This window comes from Crocodylus siamensis, chromosome 6, assembly GCF_052110815.1.
Source record: "Crocodylus siamensis isolate JL-2025a chromosome 6, ASM5211081v1, whole genome shotgun sequence".
Lineage (NCBI taxonomy): Eukaryota > Metazoa > Chordata > Crocodylia > Crocodylidae > Crocodylus > Crocodylus siamensis.
Window position 1 is genome coordinate 15,144,891 of NC_143400.1, and position 21,955 is coordinate 15,166,845.

Sequence of the window (21,955 nt, forward strand, 5' to 3'; positions counted from 1 at the left end):
GCAGTGTCCTACCAGACCACCCTGCTCCTCTGAGCTCTTCCAGTTTATTGCAGGTTCAGCGACCGTAGGATGGAGCTGGGCTGTTCTCAGTGGTGGCAGATGCGAGGACAAGGAGCAATGGGCTCCAGTTTCAGACAGGGATATTAGGGAAAACTTTCTCACTAGGAGGGCAGTAAAGCACTGGAACAGGTTCCCCAGAGACGTGGTGAAGCCTCCATCCTGGGAGGTATTTAAGACCCGGCTGACAAAGCCTTGGTTTGATGATGTGGCTGGGGCTGGTCCTGCTTTCAGCAGGGGGCTGGACTAGATGGCCTTGTTCACACAAGCATGGATGTTTGTTTCCCTAGGGACAAGAAGCAGTGGCACACCTTGTGCCACTGCTGCTTGTCTCCAAGGAACGCCTGGGCCATGTGCCCTCTGGCACACAGCACATTACCAGCCTTACTTGGCGGGGGTGGAGGGAAGCTTACCAGGGCTACAACCACAACAATCATGTGGAACCTGGCTGGCAGCCGGAGTGTGGCTCCAGCTGGCCAGGCTCCAGTTTTGGGTGGTGCACACTGCCTCTGCATGCACCACCCTGCTTTTTTTTTGCACTGTTTGAGCCCAGGATCTCCTAGGATCAACCCTGCCACCCCTCCGGCACGCTGCTACCTTGAAGCATGGAGAACACTTGAACGCACAGTCTGTGGCACCTGAGTCCCTTCCAACCTTCACTTTCGGACCCAATCAATAGCCATTGTAATGGGGACAAATATTGGTATAGTTCATATTCAAGTTGAACCTAACTATGAAATAGCAACATGCTCCTGAACACTTCCTGTGAAACTATGTTTTCTTTTGTATAGGAAAACTAGATGTTTTTCTAGGTATGAGTTTTCTTCACAAAAGCATGAATGTTTTGAAAATGTGTGTCCTCCTTTGTTCAATAGCTTAATGAGGTGGCAAGAAAGAAAAGCATCCTCTCTGGGAATTTTTAGGGGGAAAACAAAAGTTGAAAGCTTTGCATTGCTGTGGGTTTGGGGTGGAAGGCCCTGGGACGACACGGTGATGGCAGCAGGAAATGTCCTTAGTGTTCTGGTTTCTGTTAACGGTCTTTTTCCAGGAGTGGTTGCAATGGTACGATTATATAGAGGGAAGTGGAGAGGTAGCACGTGTGTGATGAGCTGCAACAGTATGAGAGAGGGAATTAAGAGTGAATATGCACTGCCTTGGCTTTGGGTCTTTTCATGCCTGAATATACAACAGTTGTGATACTAGGTCTGTTAACCCCGGTGTGCTGCAGGGGACAGGGTGGGACTGAAATCTGACTTTACTCCTCTGCCCCAGGGTACAGGACTCTGCAAAGGAGCACCCTTCTGGGGGCACCAGGGATGTACTCTTCAGGCCACCCCAAGCACGTGAGCTTGGATATAAAAAGAAGCCAGATAGGTAAGAGCAGAGAGCAGCTGCTGCAGCCCAGGTGCAGGAGACTGAACAGGCTTCTATTCCCCTTTACAGCCTGTGCCACTACTTTCATCTACCTCCTCCATCTTGCCATTTCCTCACTCCCTGTCCTCCTCCTCTCCCCCCATAAGCACCTTTAACAACAATTCCCACCCCCCAAAATGAAAAGCTAACCAAAAAATTATATTTGGAACATGACATTGTTCACTCCCCCTGCACTACAGAACCCCCATTCCCCAATTTTAGGTCTGCCTTGTCTGTTTGGATTGTAAATTGTTTGCCTCGGGTTCTGCGCTTGCCCAATGTTGGGCAGAGCAAGATCCTACCCTTGGTTGCGATGCACAGGTGCTGTTGTAATGCCAGCTGTATAATGTCTGCCTGAAGGAACATGTCCAGCTGCACTGGGAAGCAAAGCAGGTTCCAAATTCAGCAGGTCAGGTCATTGTCTCCATTGGAAACAGAACTGAGCAGATCTATTCAGATCCCTGCAACATTTCAGAATTAAACAAATTGAATGATACCGTAGGTTTCCTTCCTGCCGATATATTTTTGTATTAAACAATTCTAACGGTGGTTCCGCTGTGCCTTAGGAAAAATTACAGTCAGATTTTCCAGTTAAGTTATTCCCTTGTTCAGTGTTACTTTGCTTAATTGGTTTTGTATGTGGCAGGGGGATTAATTTGATACTTGTGAAGTTTGAACTCTGTATCCTTGGTCAGCACTACAACCTTCATAAAAGAGTCTTTGTTCCTCCTGAGGATTCAAGCTGAGGATGTTGAAGTATTAGACAAAGCAGTTCCTGTTCCCCCTGAAGTAGGCTCGTGAAGACTGAGCTCCCAATGAGAGAGCCAGATTTGGACTGCTCCAGGGTGGCTGCCCCAGGATGGTAGATGATACAGAGCACTTCTGTACCTCTGTGTCTGTTACTTCGTCACAGGGACTAGTTTTGAACCAGCAGCACCAAATGGTCCAGAAGGCCTGTGTCTGGCAGGATATCTAGACCTGTGCCTGTTGCACAATGGAAGCACTGAGAATTAGAGGAGAAATCAGTACATATCTGTCCAGCAGCAGCTAGAAAGGAGGTCCAGGTCTTCACAGGCACAGTGCCTATCACTTCCATCCAGGGGCGATGCATAGGGGGTGCACACAGGTGCATGTGCACCCCCTGAGTGTGGCAGTCCACCCCCAACAAAAAGGTTTCAGTAGCAACTGCAGGTGGTCACTGCTTACCACCTGCGGCCAGTGGCATCTGCAGGCAGTCCGCAATCCTTGATGGCTGCTGCCAGTGGCGGCAGCGAGTGGTCGCCGACCCTTGGCTGGCGCTCACCACCACCCCCCACATTGCCAACAACATTGGCAGCGTCTGTGGGACCTCCCTGTTTACTGCTGCCACGCTCGCACCACTGCCACAGCCATGCTCCCCCAGCCACTGGGGCACAAGTCATTCATGCTTCCACCTCCCCCAGTCAGGCACTTCCTTATGCCCCCCACCCCAAATGCCATTTTGTGTTAATGAACTTGATGGCAGCCCTAAATAGCTATGCTTCACCTCCTGATACCCTCTGAATATTCTGAGTGTGCTGCGTTCATCTGTGTTTAAAAGTCTAAAGTATAAAAGTTCTGGCTGAAAGATACAAGTATTAACATGTAAACTCCTTTAATCCTAAAGCAGAGGTCTGAGTTGGACAGCACGGTACAAATCAGACATGGGAAGACAGGGGCTCTAATACTGGAGCACCGACCCCAGGTGAAACAGGAAAAGCTAGAACCTGCTGATCTAATTTAAGGGAGGAGGCTGGGATGCCCCTGGCTTTTTCCTGTTTCTTTCAGACTACATCATACTGCATCATCCTGTAATATTGTGCACTCTTCAAGCAGTGTTTGAATGGATATGTTATCCAGTCAATTAATCCCAAACATTCAGATTCTATAGTTTTATTTTTCATCTAAAATGGAACAAAACTGTAAAATGGCACTTTAAAATAAGCAAAGCACATTGAAATCAAGTCCCAAGACATTTCATTAAAATCAATAGCATCTTTAAGTCAAACTTTATGACTCATATTTCAAGAATTGCATACTAACAAATTAGTAAATAACACAGTCCTAATTAGGAAGTATAACAAGATATTCTTAGTGTAAAAATTAAAACCAAGGGCAGAAATACTGAGCTACGTGCATGTAGTTGAACTATAGCAGTAGTTGCTACCTGTTGTTTATAAGGAGCATTATTTCAGTGAACACAAAGTTTATGAAAAGCAAACAAAATTAAATTTTGTAAAAACAGTTAAATGACACTATCTAATAGCTGCAACTCATCACTTTGCATATGTAAAAGCCGAGTGGTCTGCTTTTCTGGTTTGGCTGTAGTTCATTATTATAGTCTGTAATACTGTACTCTGCATGGCTGCATGCCACATATAATAATGATTAATACTTAACTTTATATACAGCTCAACAGCGTAGCGCATGAATTCCTGCATTTCACTGTAAGATTAGAAACTAAAAAGAGATGAATCCTGTTTGTTTGTTTTTTACTTTGGGTATGGTACTATTGGGGAAATTGATTAGGTCCCATAAAGTTTCAGGCTACTGCTGTTTCGGTGTAATAAAAAGGGGAAGCTATAGTCTTGTTGCAGAATGGCCACACCAGCTCTCTTAGCCTGATTTCCTGCTATAAACCCCAAATACCAGAGGTGATTTTAGTTTTTATGTTGGGTATATCTTGGATAAAAAAAATAAAATTAATATTTTTAAAAATAGCCCAAGAAAGGATGAGGGGTAGCAGCTCACTGTTTCAGTTCCAAGGGTGAACAGCATATACCATCAATGGGATTTCAGCAAAATTCTTAGGAAGGACATTCGTAGAAAACTTTCCTAGAAATCTTTGTAAAGGAAGCTTTTTTTTCCTCAGATCTGATTAATGGTTACATCTCCTCTCTCTCCAGACTGGAACACAACCTTCTTTAAAAATTACAAACAATATGTAAAATTGAAGCCTCTCTTGATGGAGGCTTTTCTTGGCTATAAAGTACACTCTGCATTATCTACGCAAATAAAATTTAAAATAAAAAACTAAATGATTTGAAACATTAACAATATTCATATTACACACAAAAGGATAAGCATATTAAGAAGAATTCTACAAATGAAGAGCAGAAAGATGGATATCTAAAACTGCTCCTTTGGCTCACTAAATTTTCTCCTTTTTGGCAGCGCATCTTGGCTAGATGAGAGTTCAAACTGATGAACCTGCCAAGAGAAAATACAGATTGCATTACAGGTCATGCACTGAATAAACCATGGCGCTCTCACTCGTGTTAGGTGTGAAAAAAGGTACGAAGATAGAAAAGAATCTCATAATAGGAATCAACTGCATGCTATACAAGGAGCTATGCTCAGCATATCCAGGCCTCCAGTGACATTACTCGAACATAAATACAAACACAAAGACTCTCATGCACATACTGAAAGGGAGTTAAAAGTTATTTATAAACTCAGAGTTAAGGCTCCTTTGTGCCACGGCATCAAGAGAAAGTGATGTTTCTTAGGAGTCCAGCTTTAATATCTAATGTTAACTAGGTGATGCACACTGTCAGAACACTTGGTTTTACATCAGTTTAACTGCATTGACCTTAATGAAGGTGCTTTTGATTTACAGAGATTTAAATAAAAACAAAATTTATTTGTCAATCTTTTATGCTCAGGCCTGTATGAAGTACTAAGACTTGTTTATCTGTAGTCTGACATAGCAATAATGAAAGCTTTAGTTTTTGCCTCTGCCTTTGTCTATGAAAATATGTGAAATATCTTAATTTTTCATTTAGTTTGCACAGCATGAGACCATGTTCATTGTAGATGGCTAAGGTGAAACTTAGCATTTTGCAGAATCCCCTCATCTTGCTTTACATTCTGCATTTTATTTTCCATACACAAATGTGAAGTTCTTGTCAGCATATATGCACAACATACAAAAAGCCTCCTTTGCTTTCTTAATACAGCTTTAAACAAACAAACAAACAAACAAACTTACAAGTTTTTCTGACTCAGACGGATTTCTCTTCTGGATTTCTTTTTTACACTTAGCTGCTGCAGAATGGGTTTTGTAATGTTCCCTGGCTTGATTTTCACCAACCTTTGGAGAAACAAAGTAACTATTAGTTTTAGAAGATGACTGCAGACAGCTATTTAGGAACCCACTGTGGATCCTTAAGCTACTGCTGTTCCCTAACTTGTGTTAAAAATTAATGAAGAGCTTTTCAGTGGCGACAGGGAGGGTATGATTTTCCTTTGCCATGACATGTAATTTCCTCTCTCAACTATAAATGATGAAGAGTGTTCTTTATTTACTGAGAGTAGTAGCATTTTGCCCATAACTCTTTCTGAGGGAAAAGCACCTGTAGTGCTTAACATTCCCAAATAAGGGTTGTTGTGCAGGAAGAATCATGGACGAAGTAGCCACATGGGTATAATTTTGCTCCCCTTGATGCAGTGTGGAAAGCGTTTCTGTACCAGCCCCACATAGCAGAAATCTGCAGTGGGGCCATAGAACTGGTGTTTAGGTAGATCATGAGCCTAACAAACTGATGCATAGAGGTGCAGAATACAATTCTAGGTTATCGCAGACTGGAGTAATAGCCACTGAAGGGTGAGGGGCAGACTTGGGTGACACAGGAGCTCTGCAGCCTGAGTCAAGTCCCTTCCCCCAGGCACCACTGGTCCCAGCTGTATGGAGCCCAAATACATTTTCTGTAGGTGGAGTGAGTTTAAAAAATTCTGGGGCCACACTGAACCTGGAATAAGAAAGCAATATAGACTTTTCAGGATTTTGTATAAATCAAGCTTCTGTGCACAAGAGTCCTGGCTCAATGCTTTATAAATAAAATCATTTACACGACACGTAAAGCAATGCACTAGCTAAATTTTCTACTGGCATAGCACTGTTGTAGCTGATGGAATTAGGCCAACAGAGACTTTGGCCAAGTTTATTCTACGAAAATACAAACAATTCCCTCGGCTGGACAGTTAGGACTGAACACTGATGTAATTTTTAGGAATAAGCATTGACATTAGGAATACAAATGCGAACTGTGTTGTTCATATTCCTTAACAGGAGCCAAAAAAGAATCTGCAGCAAAATCCTTGCCCACTTCAGTCTGTGGACGTTTTTCTGATTACTTCAATGGGACCGGATTTCAGCCTTATACTGTAAATTGTATTGAAGAACATATTTTCATTGTAAATGCAAAGAATTTTGAATTAAAAATAAACTACTAACTGTGCTGCTGTGAAATATTTTTCCACTTCTTGTTTTGCCCTCAGTCATGTTTAATTCTGATGTCTTATTTACTAAGTGATCAACCTAAAACCAGACAAGAAAATGTTACTGCAATCAAAAATATGCTTTAAAACTACAAGACTAAATCAAGACAGAGGGCCTGCATGACATCAAGTGCTCTGGCTCAGTCTACAACAGGACTAAAACACATGCCTAACTTGACGTACAAGTACTTCTGTCAAAATCAAAGGGACTGCTATGCTGAAAGTCAGGCATGTGCAGGATTTGCTTAATTAGCCCCTGAGTTACTTTTAATTATATTTATACATTCAATCACTGACAGTTACCATAGGGTCAATGTGTGTTAGACGTAGTACTCTTCTACACTTTTACAGCACTGTGCTGTTTTCAGGGAGTACACTGGGTATTTTTATTATTTTGTAACAGTCTTAGGGTTTCATCAACAACCCCCCCCCTCGATTTCCACTGTAAATGCCTACATAATATCCATATATTACAAATATTGCATTGTTTTATTAGAACCAAATAAAACAAATGTTGTCAGTTTGTTCCAAGTAGTTGTAGAGGGGAGTCTGCTGTCTGGATGTTCCTTTATATACAAGTCAGTATCTTCTTAGAAGAAATTAGAAGATGTTCTATCGACAGCAGATTTGTTTTTAGGTTTTATAATTAATCTTGTTATCATCTTTGGAATGATTCCGAGCTGTAGCATTTGCTTAGAAAGTCAGACTTGGAATCAATCATAAATACATTTAAAGATCTGACCACTGAAATTCTTTACTTGCAAATGGATTCAATATATTTTCTTTAGAAAGACGTATAAGTATTTTCTTTAAAAGGAGGGAGAGCCTTCAGTGATGATGCTTTGCAACCGTGAAAAAAATCTATTTCTATTTTTAATCATATTACATGCTCTATTGCAATATTTAGCACCATTATAGAAATGCCTTTGAGTGCTTTTACAACTTTAAATATCAGACATATTTTATTATAAAATATGCAGTGTAAGGATAGAATATAAATGCATGTATTTCCTCCCTGTGGGGACTTTTTACCACCTTTAATTTTCCCTGAGCCTGATAAATGGCATGTGAGCCTGAAAGCTTGCAAAAAAATAATTTTTTTGCAATGTCTTAGCTGGTTTAATAAAAGATATCATATCTGAATCAAGAGTTCTAGAGTTTTGCATTTCTTTTTTATTGTTAATGATTATGGCTTGAAACATAAAAAGAAGCATTTCTGCAGAGATTGCCTATTAATTGTTCAAGGTGCCTTAAAACTGAAAATGTTAGTGTGAAAACAAAAGAGCACAGAACTTTGGGAAAATATTAAAAAATGAGATTGGAAGAGAATACCTGAGAATTGGAAACGGATGGACTCTGGCTTTCTCCAGCCTTCATGTTTTCATCTTCTTCACAAGTTAAACTAAGTTCTGTGAAAGGTTTGTTGAATAATAAAATAAATTATACATTGAATTAAAAACATTTTTACATTTTGGTTCTTAGATATGAGTGATGTATATTTTGTTCAGGTGAGAAATAAATCAAGAAACAGATACTTTAAAAAGCCTCTATTCTTCCATCTGTGCAAAAGCAACTCTATTAATAGGAATTACAGTGCCTTAGGTCTTCACCACATTGGGCCCAATTTTTATTTAGGCTGTAGCCCAGGGGTTGGAAACGTTTCTGGGCAGAGTGCCAAAATCACTCACAACCTCCACTCATCCGATGTTGGTTTGCTGGGACAGGCAGCAGGGGAGCCATGAGGGATCCGATCCTTGTTGTGACAGCACAGCCCCACCCCTTCCTCTCTATTTGCCCTGAGGCATGCATGCCATACAAAATGCCTTTGCGTGCCACACTGTGGTACCCATGCCAGGGTTTGCTTACCCTGATGTAGCCCCATGATAATGACAGACTGATGTAAAGGGGCTTAGTAGAAACGAGAATCAAGCTATCCCTTAGAACAGAAACACCTGAAAAATCATATTTATATTAAATAATTGTACATTCATTTCCTTAGACTTGATAGTGTGCAGGATCAAGCCTTTTTCCATGTGAGCAGTTGTTACTGTGAGAAATAGTGTTACGTCAGAGTGAGGACAGAGACTAAGAGTTCTGGTAACAGTATTAAGTACTGTAGTCTTTTGTTTTTCTTCTGTACTGTTTCAGGGGATAGAAGGAGTGTTTAGATAAAACTCAAGTGATATATAGTGATCTTGTATTATAAATATTTAACCTATTTCAATTGAGTTTTAAGTGCACTGAAATACTCATGAATGGAACATAGCATAGAATGGAGACAAAGAAAAAGTGCATTTAACAACAGGAAGCAAAACTTAACAAAACATATTATAAAAGCCTTAGTCTGTCTGTCCGTCTGTCTGTCCATAACACTTTATTCGCACTCTGATTGGCTGCCTCCGATTGCCACTCTGACGGGGACTGGAGCCCCACCATAACAGAGGGGACAGAGCCAAGGGGTGAGGTCAGCAGCACTGGCCTTGTCCCCCTGATCTGCTCCTTGGAGCCAGGGGCCAGAGCACCCCCGCCTTCCTGCCCCAAGAAGAGGTAGCAGGGAAGGGAGGGGGAGGTTGCTGGTAGCCATGGCACTGTGGCTGCCACCCTAGGCCCGCAGCTGCCACATCGGGCCTGCGTCTACCCTGCCAGATCTGTGTCTGTGGCTGCTGCCAGGCCTGCACCTGGGTTTGCCACCACTGCTGCTGGAGGGGGGAACAGAACAGGCCCAAAGCGGCGAGGAGGGGAAACCGCCAAAGCAGTGGCGGGAGTGGACCCAGTCCTAAAGCAAGGGCAGGGCCGCTGTGGTGGGGGTGGCACCAGGGTCAGTCCTAGGGCAGAAGGTGGGGAAGGAGTGGGAGGGGCCCTGGCTGCAAACCCAAATTGCTGGGGGTGGGTGGGGGAGGGAGACAGGATTGGGCCTGAAGGGCGCAGGGCTGGATTAGCACAGCAGAATGGGGGGGAAAAACAGGAGCACGGGACCGAACGCTGGGCTCTGTCCCCGCCACCCACCCTGCCCATCATTTTTGAAGGGCAATTTGCTAGTATAAAATAAAGGCACAGATTATACATTAGAAGGCAGTGCAATATTATATTGATAGTAGTGCAATATATTGCAGACTTTTGTTCTTTGTTCAATAAAATAGGAACAGGGAGGCCAGAGCTGATGATCTGACTTGAGGTATATGTATATTACCTTCAACTTCTAAATATCTATTTGCTTTTTTCTGATCTTCCACTTTATTGTCTGTGACAAAATCTTCCTAAGGAAAAAAAAAGAAAGAAAGAGAGAGAAAGAAAACAGATAGTCTGTAAATTGTACATTGATTCTCAGTGGAATAAAAATCTTAAACTTAACTAATGAGATTTGGCCTTGCTAGGAGTAAGAATCTTGTCTTTTATTCTGACACTGTAATTATTAACATAAGAAGGAACTTCATTTAGTAATCAGGAGACATCCCAACCACCCAAAATATTGAAATAATTGAAACAGGGCTAGAGAGAAGATTTTCTGGTATAACTGAGGAAGACCACAAATGGATTTATTTGAAATCTCTGGATTTATTCTTATGAATCACGCTTGCAAACCTAGCAGTGCTAACATTTTGTGGCATCCCACGGAACACCTGAAAAGATTTCAAGGCTCTCCAGGGTGCCACGGCACCCTAGTTGAGAATCATAACCTTAAACTCATCTAGCTGTTGGTAGCAGTGTGTGACTGTCACACGTCATGCCTCTGGGGAGTTCATCTGTCCGGGTTTTTGTTAAGGTCACTGTCAAATACAATTTCTGGCACAATTTTTAACTGTGGCATCATTATTGCTCCACCATAAGTAGTTCAGACTGGGTTCAAAATTAGAACTAACAATCTCTCAACATTTAGACACCAATCTTACAAATTCTTATGCATATGGATAATTTTACTGATGTGGCTAGTTCCAGGACTCATGCATGAGTGCTGGCAAAAATCAAGATCATGGATAGAAGAAAATGGATACATGGACACAGCAGCACAAAATGTGTATGTGCTAGAAATACTGTGTTAGTTTAGGGCATAAAATGAAAAATAATTTATTCACTTCAAATGAATGGGAAGATTTAGGTAGATATAATGTAATGAAGTTGGAATGTAATGAAGTTGGAATGTATCCAGGACATCATAACAACTACCTGTTCCCTACCCTTCTGTCTTGTGAAATGTCCCATGGCATTTTATACCAAAGATCACCTGCATTATCCTGACGCACAGCTTCATGTATTTTAAAAACAGATACCTCCAGTTTGAGCAGTAAAGTTAAGAAAAAAATGTAAATAAATAGAAATAATCTTGTCTGGATACATTTGGCAACATAATGCTTTAAATAAAACTCAGTGGACAATATAACTGATCAGTGACCCTTTTCTATAGGCTTCAGATGTTAAACCATTTTAATTACCAATTGCACTTAGTGTTTGAGCCCTTACATTTGTGTGCCTGTTCCGTTCCCCTGGACCATCTTTGTCCCGTCTTATTGCCTGAAGAGGCACCTTAGTGTCTCCTTGCTTTAATATGGTTTTATCAATATTTTCCATTCGTTCCCTCTCAGTTGTCACTTTAACTTTCAGCATGTGAAATGGAGTTGGCACCTCACCCACATTTAGGTACATGGGTTCCCCCTCAAAAATCATTCCTTCACAATCACCTTCTTTAAAACCTGGAGGTTGGTAATCAGGTGGTGTAACTGTAGAAAAGAATGGATGTGATATGCTGTTATATGGAAACTAGCCAATTGCCCATCAGGAATGAGGTGGGGGGTGGGCAGGGACGAAGCGTCACCACCCACCACCCTGTGCTGCTGACACTACCTCCCAGGAGCAGGAGGAGGTGGGGGGAAGCCTGCCCCGCCATCCCCCTTGGCCAGCACCCCGTCCTGCCGACACCTCTGGAGAGCAGGGCCAGAGTGGGAGCCAGGCCAGCAGCACTGGCCTTGGCGCCCCCCTACTCCATCCGCTCCATCCCCACCATCATGGCGGTGATCCGCCATGCTGCTGCCTCTTGTCCGGAATACGCTTGGAGCACTCTGGTCGTTTCAGTCAGCATTGTGATTGGCTACCAAGACAACCAAGCAGAGTGCAAATAAAGCATTACAGACAGACAGACAAAGTCTTTTGTTATATTAGAATGTTCTAGGAAACAGCAGATCAATTCAGTCTAGGCTAGAGGTCCTCTAACCACCAGACTATTGGGTTAAAAGATGGCAAGGACATCCTACTCCCTCCCACCTGACAACACTTTTCAGGATTCATCCGTGTACCTGGGCAATTCTATTTGGCTGCCAAATGCTGCCCTCCTGAGCATGATTAGTACGTTTGCATGTGCCAAGCTGAATCACAAGCTGTGTTTAAGTTATGACATGTATGCAGCACATCAAAATAAATAAAAATGTGAAATCCTGGTTTCACTGAAATCAATAGCAAAACTTCCTTTGACTTCAAAACGGTCAATATTTTTTCACTAGAACTTAAAAAAATTCAAGACTGCACAAGCAAAAAGACACATGGGGAAAAAAAACCTTCACAGCTGTTTAGCCTTAACATTGGTAACGATATATGGAAACAATAGCATTACAATCATCGAAAATGACTGTTTATACAGAAAATAAACAAAAATTATGTAGACACAGTACCTTCATCATAATAAAAGAGCTTCATTGTCAAGCAGACATCACTAGGTAATGGCCCCAGGTTCTGCATCAGAACGTAAATCTTGCGAATGAGGAGGATGCTTGCTTTCTTGGTGTCTGCACACGTGATGTTGGAGTCATTTCCTCTATTTTTACTAAGAATGAGCAAAGGATTCAGATCTTCTATGGAGACTGCATTGTTTCTAATGTTACACTAATAAAGTTAATTTAAGTTTCTCTAAATAAGTCAAGGAAGCAAATATCACATTATCATTATACAGGTCTGACTTCAAGAAGCTGTGAGTACGTGTATGTTCTAAGACAATTGAGTGTTCTCAAAACAAGTTGGGATCACACTTGAAACAAGCAACACTAGGATACTGTCATTGTTCAGACAGTAAAAAAACCCACTCCTGTACTTTGCAATATACGTGCTGCTTGAAAAACCTTACCTTCCAAATACCCAAGGAGAAATTGGTACATTTCAAGTTTCCAAACATGCAGAGACATGCACCTGAGCTTACCCTCACATGCTGCAAAAAATTAGGGTTTGAGAGGCACCTTATAAACTAATTAAATTGGAGATGCATACTGTTTCATGAGCAAGAGCTCACTTCATCAGATGCTGACATAAGCTTTTGCTCAAGAAAGCTTATGCATTTCTGATTCAGTTAATCTATAAGGTGCATCTCTACTTTGCCTTTTACCTAACTTCAGACTAACAAGGCTAACTGCCTCACTGCAAAAACTGGTATTCACTTCACTCAACAGTTCTGCAACTCTCTGGTATGGAGAGTATGTTCCCTTATTAAACTTAAATCTTAATATTCAGCTTCCAGAAATCAGACAGCAGATAACAGAGGGCACTAAAGTTTTTCACTCAGTTTCCTAAAAAAATACGCTGGAAACTGCAAAACAATAAGAAGAACAGTACCTGCTGAAATCCATGACTGGCCCACTGTTGGTGTACTTGAATTTGAATTGATAACATTCTGTAACTGTCTAAACATAAAACACCATGATTATGTAAGCAGGAGATAAAGTACCAATTGCTACATGAAATTACAGGATTGTTCCTGGTTCCCTGTGTCTGGAGTATACCAACCTTTCATGCCTTTTAAATGAAATGTCCATGTCAAACAACAGTCATGATACATCATTATAATGTGATCTCCAGGGACTACAATTTTCTAATTTCATAATACCCTGTTATGATATTTTTCTGCCCAATTTATTATATACTTTTTTAACCATCAAAAGCAATGTCAATAGTCTTTTCTTACAATCTGACATTATTAATTTCATATTTAAAGATGCCAGCATACAGATATGTAACAGTAAGATTTTCTCAGACTTCTTATTTGAGATTAGTAAAGTGTAATTTAGAAATCTACTTGTCTTCTCTAGGAAATGATAAACAACAGGAGGCCAATACTAGACTGTCCTCCACTTTAATGAGGTTTGCAGTCGTTATGAGTAGATGGTGTCAGACTCCATATTCAGATAAGAATCAAATATATGATTTAACTATTATTTATGGTATTGTTTATTTTTATGAGAGAAAGAGGAGAATGGATCTTTCTGTTTCAATTAAGAAAAAACAGTTTGGCTTCTCTCTAATGAGTCACAGCTTGCCCTATATAAGAAACAAGGATCAACTGGGATTCTTATCTCATGACCTGGAGTAGTTTTCATGACCCCTTTGGAAGTTCCTATGGGTTTCCTGCTCCTTTGCTTTCCTCTTCAAGCACTGGCCCCCTCCCCACTATCTCTCTCTCCCACCTTCTTGTCTTTTGTATTTTAATACCTCTCTCCTTACACTCTTGCTTTCTGTAGGTCCTTTCACTGCATCTAATAAACTGAACTTGTTCATGAAAGTTTGTGTTCATTCTCTGTTTTATTTAGTTAATCTATAAAAGGTGCATTTCTACCCTACCTTTTATCCTATATTCACCAGGTGTATTTGCATTGTTGCAGAAAGGATGAGAAAGAAAATTAAATAGACTGTATACTTTTATTGTACCATTTTAACAAACTCTGTAAATTGTAATTTTATTGTCTGACTAGGTGCATGTTTTTAGCCAAAGCTCTACATAAGTGACTATTAAACATTATGACAAAAATGAAGTGGAAGGTTTTTCTTTACAAAAAAACCCACAAAAAGGACTCATTATACGTGCAGAAATAAAGTTTATTTCCTACCTATGGGGACTTCTTACCATCTTTAGTTTTCCCTGGGCCTGATGAAGGGCGTGTGTGTCCAAAAGCTTGCAGAAAAAGATTTTTTTTTGAGATTTCTGAGTTGGTCTAATAAAAAGGTATCATCTCTGAACCAAGAGTTCTAGATTTTTGCATTCCTTATTTTATAACCTCCTTAGCTAGTATCAGTGCTAGCTCATCCACATCAAAACAGAGCTCTGGTGACACCCAGTGGCCAGATAAGTAAGATTACATTTGACTGGGAAAAATACATGGAATTTGCTGTACAATTAGGAAGAAATTTCCCTTACAACAGCATACTCCCTAAGCGTTCACTATGGGGTTTGCACCTTCCTCTCCAACATCTGTTGGATGCAAGATACTGGTCTAACTGTTCTGATGAGGTCTGACAATTCCTATATTACCATGTTTCTTTATACAAATAGCAGCATCAACATGCACCAGATGTTAAGTATTGTGACGTTTCTATACATACATTTTATTGTAAATGTACTAGCATCAGTCAAACATCAATATCATATTAAGTTTACCTGAGGATCTTCTGGATGGGTATAAACCTGGATTTTAAAAATAAATCATATAAATATGAGACAACAAATTAATACATATAAATACATTTATTTTGAAAGGTAGGGTAAATACTATAAAGGTACTTACTGCTAGGACAATCATTCGTAGCTGTTTAAGATATAATTAAGAAAGGAACAATCAATTAAATATATCCTCCAAGATAATCTTGCTTAAAAACCTTTTTTTTTTTTTTAATCTACAAACTGTTGTAGATCATAGGCTGAAATAAAACAACAGGTGGGATTTAGGGCCCTGATTCAGCTAAACACTTAAATATGTATTTACTTCCATTTCTAATTAGTAAATTATTTATGCATATGCTTAATGTTAAGCACGTGTGTGAGTACAATTGATTTCAAGTACTTTTTCTACATTAGGATTTCAGAATTTTTTTCCCAATCTTCTGGTGCCAGATCCTCAGCTAATATAAACTGGACACAAATCTCTAGCATCAAGAATTATGGGCCATTTCCTGTGAGATGCTGAGCATTATAAATCACCATTATTTGTTATACCTTATTAAATTGTTGCTATATTGTAACTAGTAAGCCCCATACCCACAGTGTCAGCTATCGGAATTATACAAATCAGCAATATTTCAGTTTATTAAAATATAACAAAATTATTCGGGAAGACTTACATATTTTTTCTGCAAAGCATCATAGCATCCCAACATCCTGCAAAAATCAAATAATATTTTCTATCTGCTATTAATTATCATTTGTTTGCTTCTGATTAAATAAAATATTCCTTCAAGATGAAATTCTTGCATTTAATGCTTTTTAATATTAAATTACAGAAGTAATAAACAAGGTTTATTCCATTATTTTTGTCCTCTTATTACTCGTAATAGATACAATTAATTATATGTTTGTAACACCCCAAACATGCCAGACTTTTCAAAGGATGAATAAAAATATAATTAAATTGTGCATCTACAATTTTCCAACACTTTCTAACATTTATGTTCATAAGTAATTTAATAAGTGTAACTGTCTATTTCATTTAAGTCTCCACATTTTTTAATGACAAAAATCAAGAAAACTATTGTTTTAGCTCGTTATTTAAAAGTTGAAAATGTATTTTACATCGTGATGAAAATAGGCAAAAAAAAGAGATACCAAAATATACAATGAGCCACAATGTATCTGGTATTTGCCATATCCCAATGGCACTTTAGGGGAAAAAAAGTAATAATCAGTCTTGTTGCATTATGTGCACATACATGTTTAGTTATGGAAAGTTTATACAAATACCATATCTCAGCCACAACCAGTAAAGAATAAGGGCTGGATTTTCCATTCACAAGCACCTTGGGCAGTTATTTACACCAGGGGAAAGTGCATGTACATCACTCCCCGTTCTTCCTGGACAGCAATTTTCCTGTACTGCAGAAATTAATAGGCAAGGTGGAAGAAAACAGAAGCAGGCCGCTCAAGGATTAATGAGAAAAGTCAATAACGATTGTTCAGATACATACCTGATACCAGAGTCAGTTTGCATGAACTTGTCTTTGCTGGCTTTAAAAGGATGCTTAAGGTCTGGCATAACTTTAAATATGTGAGTTGGCCCACTGACTGGGAACTACTCACATGTTTAGTTGCAGACATACTGAATTTGTACTCAGACTGTAAACCTTTCCATAAATGGATATACACAAGGTAAGACTATTATATGGGACTGAAATGGACAAATCCTGATTTGTCCATGAGGAAACAATAAATACAAAGTATTACAAACACTTTCTGAGCAGTCATTATTCATTACTAGTAAACTATTTTTAATAACCAGAGAAAACTAGAGAGCCAACTTTCAGACTTTACATGTGATAACTTTCTTATATAATACATGTTGTAATGGACATACCATTTCACCAACTGACTAGATCCAGGGCAGGTTTTGTCTTCCCTCAAAATTTTGACACAGAGATCTCAAATAAAGAAAAATGATGTTTTATTCAGAAAAAATGCTGTTACACTACAGAACAACCAGGTTAGCTAGAATAAGCTCTTTCAATTCTTTGTTATAAACACAGATAATAGAATTTGCATTACTGACATTTTTAGCTGTTAAACACCTGAATTAGCTTCATCTACAGAAGCAACACTATATAAATACAGACACAAGCAGTATGCTCTGTTTAAGTGCGTAATATTTTTTCAATCCTGAAGCTGTAGTTTAAATACAGTATACTGTGTGGGGCATGTGTATTACTGCTGTTGTAGAGATGAAGCTGATAAGTATGCAAATACCCATGCCCTGTGAAAACAAAATTTTTTAATAATAGGAAAAGCTTCCTCTTTTCACCTCATTAAGGCTCTTTGCTTTCTGTCAGAGCACCTTGGGCCTTGAAATCCACAAGACCTAGTGATTTCAGGGTTACTTTTTAGAAGCCTTGAGAAATGGATGACTCCTAGACAGTTTAATCAATTATGCAATTAAATGGGATACAGTTACATTACAAAGTAGGCAGTGGGAGCAAGAGCTCTTATGCACTTAAGGGGTTTATGCAATTAACCGATATGCAGATGATGTTTGTTAATAGGCAAAAAATTGGGACCAGCATCATGTGATGCAATTAAGTCAATGCATCTCATATGTGTATAAATGAAGTGCAGTGTTATTTTATTTTCATATACTGTGTGTGTGTACTTCAAGAGGAATGCAAATAATGATGAATTATCTGGTAGAGACCAGTAATCAGCAGTTAGTAAATTGGAGGGTGGCACTGCAGAGAATTGGAAAAAATGTTGAATTAAAAACATGGGGGCAAATTCCTCCTTCCCTTCTGCAATCCCTGGCAGCGGAGGGTGATTATCTTCCATGATTGTCTTATCTGCCTGTAGGAAAACGGCTGATGAGGCCAAATTATCCTATATACATGAATTAACCAGGGCTTACTGTACACCCACCCAGCAGCACTCACTAATACCTTCCATACACACTGACATCCACTAGCAACTTTCATTCAAGGATGTGAAAGCACTTTATAAGAATTCATTAAGACTCCCCAGTGACCTTGTGAAATACAGCTTTCTTAGAAACAGTGTATTACCATCTAGATATCTTGTTCCGTAGGCACATTCGGGAAAGATTCCTCTTAGGTAAGTGATACATGACACTGCCACTGCCAAAAGCCTTTTTACTAATACCAAAGACTGCTGTTCAGTGGATATTTTATTAGGAAATACTACTGCATTCTAAAATTTAGAGAGAAAGACAGGAATTAATTTCTAATATATAGGGTTGGTTTTTTTTTTTCATTTGCTTTTCAGACATAATGGTGAAAGCCAATCAAATGTGTTTTCTTTCATTAGTCAAATAATCCCTGACCAACTTTTTTTAAACATGAAAGAAACTAACAGGAAGCATAAAAGAATACTCTTCATTCTTCTCCTGCTTACTTCCTTGAACATAATCTCTATTTTATAGCATGTCAAAGGCCCTGATCCAATACAGTTCTACAATATGATGTTGATTTTGTACATTTTGACTAAGTTTCATTGACTCCAGTGTTTCTTTCTTTCTAGTGTTTATCTGATCCTTGATAAATATATGTCAGGTGACTAAAAATAAATTTTACACCTGAATAACGTATTTCTTTATACAAGAATAAATTATTTGACTCTCAACTGCTCACAAGTAGAGAGTTTAAAGGTACATTTTGGGGACAATGAAATAGGAGTAAAATTAATAATGTGGGTCTTGTAACAGTAATAATCTACATCTTTCCTGCCCACATGCAGGGTGGGGTTGACTTGATCTGTAAGGTCCCTTTCAGCCCCTAACGACTATGAAACTCTTTTAAAAACACATTCAGATAAATGGAAGTATAGCATACCATAGAGCTTCTCTGCATCTGTGCAGTTGCCATATTGACAGACCTCTATCTGTTAATAAAATATTGATGTCAGTTCACATCCTACTGCACTTTGATGCCCCATATATAGAGCCTATCCATTCACTTTTGACAACACAGTACGTAATCCTTAATCCATGTAAATGTGACTACTCTTTATTAATGTAAATAAACCCATTGATCTCCATGCCATTAGCTGCCCAAGGACTGCTCACATACAAGCTTGTTCCAGGGCTAATATATTAAACTGTGGGAGGTTTTTTCCAGAGCGGCCAAAACTCAGGAGGCAGATACACATGCGAGACCGGGACAGCTGTTCTCTATCGCTCCCCATTTGGACCATCACCTCCCTCATGCCTGCCTATGGAGGGACCTCATTTGGGACACACACAAAAAAAAATTAAAATGCTTTATGAAATATATTTTTGCCTATAAAAAAATGGTCAGAAGGAACCAGCCTAAAAAAAACACTGGTTGGGATGCATCAAGTGGAGTGTATTAAGTAGTAAATGTCCAGCTCTGCTAAACAGCAGACTCCTTTCAGCGTGTCTCCAACCGAGCCACTCGCTGAAGTAATGCAGCACCATCAGGTTGTCTATTGTTTTTAAAGATTTTGAAGGAGGAATTAAAAAAAGCAACCAACCAAAACCTATACAAATGTGTTTTCCTACCAACTGCATCCCTTTTTTGGGTGCATAAATTTGCCTATGTCTGTTTTGATCCTGCAAAACACCTTTCTCACAGCTTCCCCTTTGCTTTGGTTGTGTCAGGCACAAGCCCCTTCTCTGCGATGTGGAATGAGGAAGCTTTTACATCTTCCCAAGTGAGATTCAATGAGGGCCCGGGGGCGGGGAGGGTAGAGACAGGACTACATTACACGTTAGTGTGTTGGTGTGATGCTGTGGGGGGGGTCAGTGTCTTGAGGGAACAAAGAAATGGGGTCTGAGGGGCACGTGAAGACTGAAGGGTCTGGAGGAAATACGGCGCTGGGCGGAAAAAGGAAGGCTGACGGGATCCAGTCGCCTCAGGGCAGCTTCTGCGGCCCCGCCCACCAGGGCAGTGCGCAAAGCGATCCCTCCCCCCAGCCGCCTACAGCCGGGAGCTTTTTCCCGCCTTTTGATCTCACGCTGCCCAGAGGGGTCGTGCGCAAAGGCTCGGGCGCTGATTGTTGAGCCCCAGTGAGGGGTCGTGTGCAGACAGCTCCCACCCCAGCTTAGCTGGCACGGGGGATTTTTTGGGCGATTTTCTCCGATCCCACCATTATTTTCTCTCACTTGCCAAGGCATTTCACACACCCTTTTTGCACTGTCGCCCCCCGGGATGTCAGGCGCCACTTGCACCTCCATGGTGTTGCCTACCTTCCTCCCTGGGGTCATAGACAAAGCACCTTCATGCTTTCCCCCTCCCCCCAGACTAGGGTTGCCAACTCTGTGTGAATCTATTTGCGGAGCTAGCCAGCGTACCTGCGTACATGAGTTGTGCGTGCAGGCTTCACATGGGGAAGGTGAATGCACATGACTATTGCATTTAAAAAATGCACTGGGCAACTGTTACGAACTGGATTCAACATTTAATATTTATTTTAATGAATGCCCTATTGCTAGCTAGAGTTACCATATTTCCAGGTCCAAAAAAGAGGACACCTGGAGGTGGGGGGCAGGAGGGTTAGATGGGGGGTGGGGCAGTGACATGCTGGTACCCTGCCCCTGCCCCTATTGCCCCTCACTGACAAGCCACCTCCCACCCGGCCTTGCTGCTGCCACTCGCTCTGGACCCACTGACTCTGCCAGTGCCCCTCACTGATCCACAGCCCCCCTGGTGGTACCCCTTACTCCCTACTCAGCCCCTGCCTCCCTCCTGACCCACAGCCCCCTGCCTCCCAGTGCTGCCAGTGCTCTGCATTTCTGACCTAATTTCCTAATTCCTGAGGAAATTAGCCAGCTACTGTGTAGCACCCATGCACCGAAGGGTGTGCTCATACACTGAGGAGCACTGGCCACCTCCCGTCCAATTAGGCAGAGAACGAGGGGGTATCGGCAAGTTGATTTATTTCTTTGCAGAGGGGTTACTCAGGGCCTCGTAGACCAAGAGTTCCCCGGATCTGAGTTTGGTAGCACTTTTTACACTAACAAGTCATACATATGCAAATATAGGTATACATAGGCATAAGGCATATGTATGCGTGTGCATCTTTGGGGAATTTTCACTAGCTTTGGGGTTTTGTTTTTTTGCTTGCTGTTACAGAGTTACAAAATACACAGAACAAGTTTGCTTACTGTCAGCAAAAGGCTATCTTTAAGTTCAGTATCAGATCATCTGTTCAGCAAGGGGTCATCTGCTTGTCACGGGTTATATTGTTTTTCTGACAATTCCCCCCATTCAGCCGTGAGCGTAAGCTCAGTGGCTGACATGAGGGGTTGTCATTTCTGAGTGTATATGACAACCTGCAGCCCCTGCTCCCCAACACACACCCCACCCACACACACACCACCCCTAAATTTCTCTCTGGGGTGACTCCCAGCAGCCACCTGGAGATGTATATCTCATTCCTGGAGACTCCAGAGCAAATCTGGAGGGTTGGCAGCCTTACCTCCGACTAATACCTCCTTTGGGCTCTTCAGACTTCCCCCGCTTCATCCCATTGCCTCTCCTCTCATCCAGGGCCATGTGCAAAGATTTTCTTCTGTCCTCTCAAGCATTATAGCACTGCTTCCCAAGCCAAATAAAAGTTTTCACTTGCCTCTTTAAGCGTTAGCCCTCACACATCAGGGGCAAGTGCAGCATGTAGAGCCATCGCCATACCCATATTTTTAGGGCTTGTGCCCTGTACTAGCTGTAGACCATAGGAGGATGATCAAACATTTGATCAAGTCAGGTATTT

General features: G+C 40.7%; 1 protein-coding gene and 1 long non-coding RNA gene across 3 annotated transcripts; one reads left to right on the forward strand and one right to left on the reverse strand.

The window, feature by feature from the left end:
* The first annotated feature begins 1,293 nt into the window (after positions 1-1,293).
* On the forward strand, positions 1,294-6,727 carry LOC149861225 (uncharacterized). The gene is made up of 2 exons (XR_016443204.1): positions 1,294-1,431; positions 6,560-6,727. It is a non-coding gene; the product is annotated as an uncharacterized LOC149861225 (long non-coding RNA).
* Positions 1,426-19,089, reverse strand: HORMAD1 (HORMA domain containing 1). 2 transcript variants are annotated; one of them, XM_090054217.1, is made up of 13 exons: positions 19,057-19,089; positions 18,271-18,415; positions 17,082-17,145; positions 15,856-15,892; positions 15,303-15,323; positions 15,176-15,202; positions 13,360-13,427; positions 12,429-12,580; positions 11,227-11,483; positions 9,959-10,025; positions 8,101-8,177; positions 6,725-6,808; positions 1,426-4,689 (listed from the first exon to the last, which is right to left on the reverse strand). In XM_090054217.1, the coding sequence occupies exons 1-13, from the start codon at positions 19,087-19,089 to the stop codon at positions 4,618-4,620; spliced, it is 1,104 nt and encodes a 367-aa protein (XP_089910343.1). In that variant the 3' UTR covers positions 1,426-4,617. The 2 variants fall into 2 exon arrangements, with proteins under 2 accessions (XP_089910343.1, XP_089910342.1); XM_090054216.1 differs by having other exon boundaries at positions 1,426-4,698.
* Positions 19,090-21,955: the final 2,866 nt, after the last annotated feature.